The sequence below is a fragment of the Limulus polyphemus genome, unplaced genomic scaffold, assembly GCF_000517525.1.
Source record: "Limulus polyphemus unplaced genomic scaffold, Limulus_polyphemus-2.1.2 Scaffold2800, whole genome shotgun sequence".
Taxonomy (NCBI): Eukaryota; Metazoa; Arthropoda; class Merostomata; order Xiphosura; family Limulidae; genus Limulus; species Limulus polyphemus.
The window spans coordinates 128,104-132,406 of NW_013668410.1; the positions used below are offsets into that span (position 1 = coordinate 128,104).

General features: G+C 33.9%; 1 protein-coding gene across 1 annotated transcript in view; it reads left to right on the forward strand.

Annotated features, from left to right (window-relative positions):
- Window positions 1–4,303, forward strand: part of LOC111087882 (delta-type opioid receptor-like) — a 39,622-nt gene that overhangs the window by 29,829 nt on the left and 5,490 nt on the right. Inside the window, exons 3-4 of the mRNA XM_022396154.1 lie at window positions 8–219; window positions 1,361–1,582. Coding sequence (XP_022251862.1) covers window positions 8–219; window positions 1,361–1,582 — 434 coding nt within the window. The remainder of the gene's footprint in view (window positions 1–7; window positions 220–1,360; window positions 1,583–4,303) is intronic.

Here is a 4,303-nt window from a genome sequence, read left to right on the forward strand (position 1 = left end):
GTTACAGCTCCTACTGATAGAACCTTGTACACAGTTTCTGCTGATGGAGTTTTGGTTACAGCTCCTACTGATAGAACCTTGTACACAGTTTCTGCTGATGGAGTTTTGGTTACAGCTCCTACTGATAGAACCTTGTACACAGTTTCTGCTGATGGAGTTTTGGTCACAGCTCCTAATGAAACGTGGAGTACCTTTAACCACCAACACTTTTATACTGGTGTAAGACTTTCTGATTGGTTGGATGACAAAAAATACGCATAGTGTTCTCTTCTTCAGCTCATTTTAACACGATAAAGGAGTGACATTTTCCTAGCATTTACCTTTTATATCCTTTTGTCAACGATTCCATAATTATTTCTAACACCTTATGTCATACACACTCAACAAATCTATCTTTATTGTCAGACTAAAATAGTCCCACACTGGAACAGCGGTATGTCTAGGGATTTACAACGCTAGAAACTGGGTTTCGTTACTCGTGGTGGGCAGAGCACAGATAGCCCTTTGTGTAGCTTTGTGCTTAACTACAAACAAACAAAGAGAGTACAATAATTATCGACAACACAATACAGTGATGAGAATAAACATATCCGATGCTACATATCAAAATTCAATAAAAGTATCTTGTGCAGTAAGTTGTAGAATTAAAATGATGGGATCAAGATTTAAAATGTACAATAAAATTTTTATTCGGCTGACGACCAACATTAAAATACTCTACATGTTCCGGTAGCTTTACGTTACCATCAAAAGGGGTAAAAACCCTACATGACAAGAGAAAGGGTTTAACTCATTGTAATCTTTATGGGTGGTATGAATATTATACGTAAAAAATCAATATTTCTTTCAAAAACTGTGCGTTATCATTAGCTATCCCCCTTTTCTCTCTTTAGAAGATACTTGCCACTGATGTCCCGCTGTTTGTTGACCCCTGATTCTCGTCTTTAAATTGTTGATATATTACAGGTTATCTAGATGTTGGCCACTGTTGTTCTGCTGTATCTTGACTTCTGATTCTCATCTTTAACTTGTTGTTATATTACAGGTTATGAAGATGCTGGCTACTGTTGTTCTGCTGTATATTGACTCCTGATTCTTATCTTTAACTTGTTGATATATTACAGATTATCAAGATGTTGGCCACTGTTGTTCTGCTGTATCTGACTCCTGATTTTTATCTTTAACCTGTTGATATATTACAGATTATCAAGATGTTGGCCACTGTTGTTCTGCTGTATCTTGACCCCTGATTCTCGTCTTTAACTTGTTGATATATTACAGATTATCTAGATGATGACCACTGTTGTTCTGCTGTATCTTGACTCCTGATTATTTTCTTTAACATGTTGATATATTACAGGTTATCAAGATGCTGGCTACTGTTGTTCTGCTCTTTGCTGTTTGCTGGCTCCCGATCCACACTTTCAACTTGTTAATATATTTCAAGGAGGGTTTCACTATCGTTAACAGCCAGGAGGAGTATTTTGCTTTTGTTGCTGCCTTCTTTTGTTGCCACTGGCTTTCCATGGCTAACAGCTTCGTAAACCCCATCATTTACTGCTTCATGAGCGAAAACTTCAGGGTAACAAAGTTTCATTTCGAACTTTGTAGAGTTTACACTAAGAACCATTTGTCTTTAACCACTTCAAAGTTAATCATTAGAATCTGTCAAAGATGGATCTAGCTTTCGTAAGTTTTACGAATAATATTCCAAATTTATACATTTATGTAGATTACGTTATTACAAACACAGGATGTATATATATATATATATTATATGCTAGACAAATAAAACCAGGGTAGAAACATCAAAGACACCGTAGAGATTGAGAAGTATTGACTAGGGTTGGGTTCACTCATGCTATTAGGAGATTACACAGTCTAGGTTGAGAATGGCTTTACTCATGATACTAACGATACGAGATTATGTAGGTTGTGTTGGGGTCAAAATCACTGGTAATGTTAGAGGCAGAAAATTACATATGCCAGGTTGGGATTGAGTTTAATTATGTATTACTAGCTGACGTACTCCTTCAACGCACAGGGAAGACATAGAGGCCCTTGTTAGTTTGGGTTATGTGGCTGATGAAGTATTGAAATACTTTCTCTTGTCCTGAGTTGTTTTTATAACCTAGAAATAATTGGAACTAATATCTGTGTTATAAACTTTTCACGTGTGATGTGCAGTGCAGGAAGTGTTATCAAAACTTGATGGTAAGTGCTAATTTATTCACGTGGAAAGTTACAGTGTACGCCTTCCACCTCTAAGAGTCTCAACACGGTAATTTCATTTCATTACCTTTTGCAAGTTTACTATACATGCATTTCATGGTTAACCTTAAAGTATCATGAGATCTGTAACCCGCACACAAAGATTGATAAAGAATATTTAATAAAGAAAATTGATTTAAATATCAGAAAGATCAGACGGTGAATAGATTAACATAACACGAAAACACTCAGATTCATAATACGAAGCCAGCATGACAAGTTAAATATATTTAACGTTATAGGGTTTTTATTTTACATATTGAACACAGAACGTATAATGATGTACAGTCAGTATAAAAGGTCAAATTTTTAATATCAGTATTCTACATAGTGAGCGGATATTCAAAGTAAACGTATTTAATACAGAAGACCAAGTAACTAAAGTTTCTCTACTCTTCTCTCTCTCCGTCTGCTTTCTATCCAGAATTCGATGAAGAGAAACCCACTTTGAGGCTAATAATGGTTGGAGACGGCTTGAATGGGTAATGAAGAAAAAAGTTAATATACCGTCTCCAACCATTATTATTTCCATCAAGAAGTTAAAGCCAATTGTTAAAGCTTTCTGTGTTAGTATATAAGTTCAAATCAAGTATAAAGCCAAGCACTATGTTGATTGTTCTATACACGAGTTTAAGTCAAGTGTAGAACCCAGCACTATGTTGATTGTTTTATACACGAGTTTAAGTCAAGTGTAGAACCCAGCACTATGTTGATTGTTCTATATTTAAGTTTAAGTCAAGTGTAGAACCAAGCACTATGTTGATTGTTCTATATTTAAGTTTAAGTCAAGTGTAGAACCCAGCACTATGTTGATTGTTCTATACACGAGTTTAAGTCAAGTGTTGAACCCAGCACTATGTTGATTGTTCTATATTTAAGTTTAAGTCAAGTGTAGAACCCAGCACTATGTTGAGTGTTCTATACACGAGTTTAAGTCAAGTGTAGAACCCAGCACTATGTTGATTGTTCTATACACGAGTTTAAGTCAAGTGTAGAACCAAGCACTATGTTGATTGTTCTATACACGAGTTTAAGTCAAGTGTAGAACCAATCACTATGTTGATTGTTCTATATTTAAGTTTAAGTCAAGTGTAGAACCCAGCACTATGTTGAGTGTTCTATACACGAGTTTAAGTCAAGTGTAGAACCAAGCACTATGTTGATTGTTCTATACACGAGTTTAAGTCAAGTACAGAGCCAAGCACTATGTTGATTGTTCTTTATTTAAGTTTAAGTCAAGTGTAGAACCAAGCACTATGTTGATTGTTCTATACACGAGTTTAAGTCAAGTGTAGAACCAAGCACTATGTTGATTGTTCTATATTTAAGTTCAAGTCAAGTGTAGAACCAAACACTATGTTGATTGTTCTATACACGAGTTTAAGTCAAGTGTAGAACCAAGCACTATGTTGATTGTTCTATATTTAAGTTCAAGTCAAGTGTAGAACCAAGCACTATGTTTAATTGTTCTATACACAAGTTCAAGCCACTTTTACAGTAAAGATTCATGTTGTCCGTTCACTCTATGTGTTCTATACAGAGTTTTTCTTCCATGTTATTTTATATATTTGATATCTGAATTACTTACTGATTTCAGTAATCTTGAAATTCAAGCAACATTTATAAATTCTATATTCCAATTGTATCTTATTTTAATCCCCGTTCTCCTATATTTATATAATAAATATTTCACTTATTCTATCTAATTTATAATCCTGAACAAAACTGTTAAACATCTAAATTTTATATTTTTAATAATAAAATTCAGTTTTCGTAATATTATGTTCCCCACAGCATTATTATTTCCTACAACTGTTAACGTACGTTTTTATGGTTATTTATTATTTTTAAAGATTTAATTCATTTCGAGATAATAATTTATATCATTAATTACATTAGTCTAATAAAGCTTTTATATCTCAAATATCTTATCCCCTGTAGCCGTTATCTCAAATATCTTATCCCCTGTAGCCGTTTTCCATTATTTTGGCACTTGTGTATAAAGTTAAAATCGTAAATAATATTCAACGTT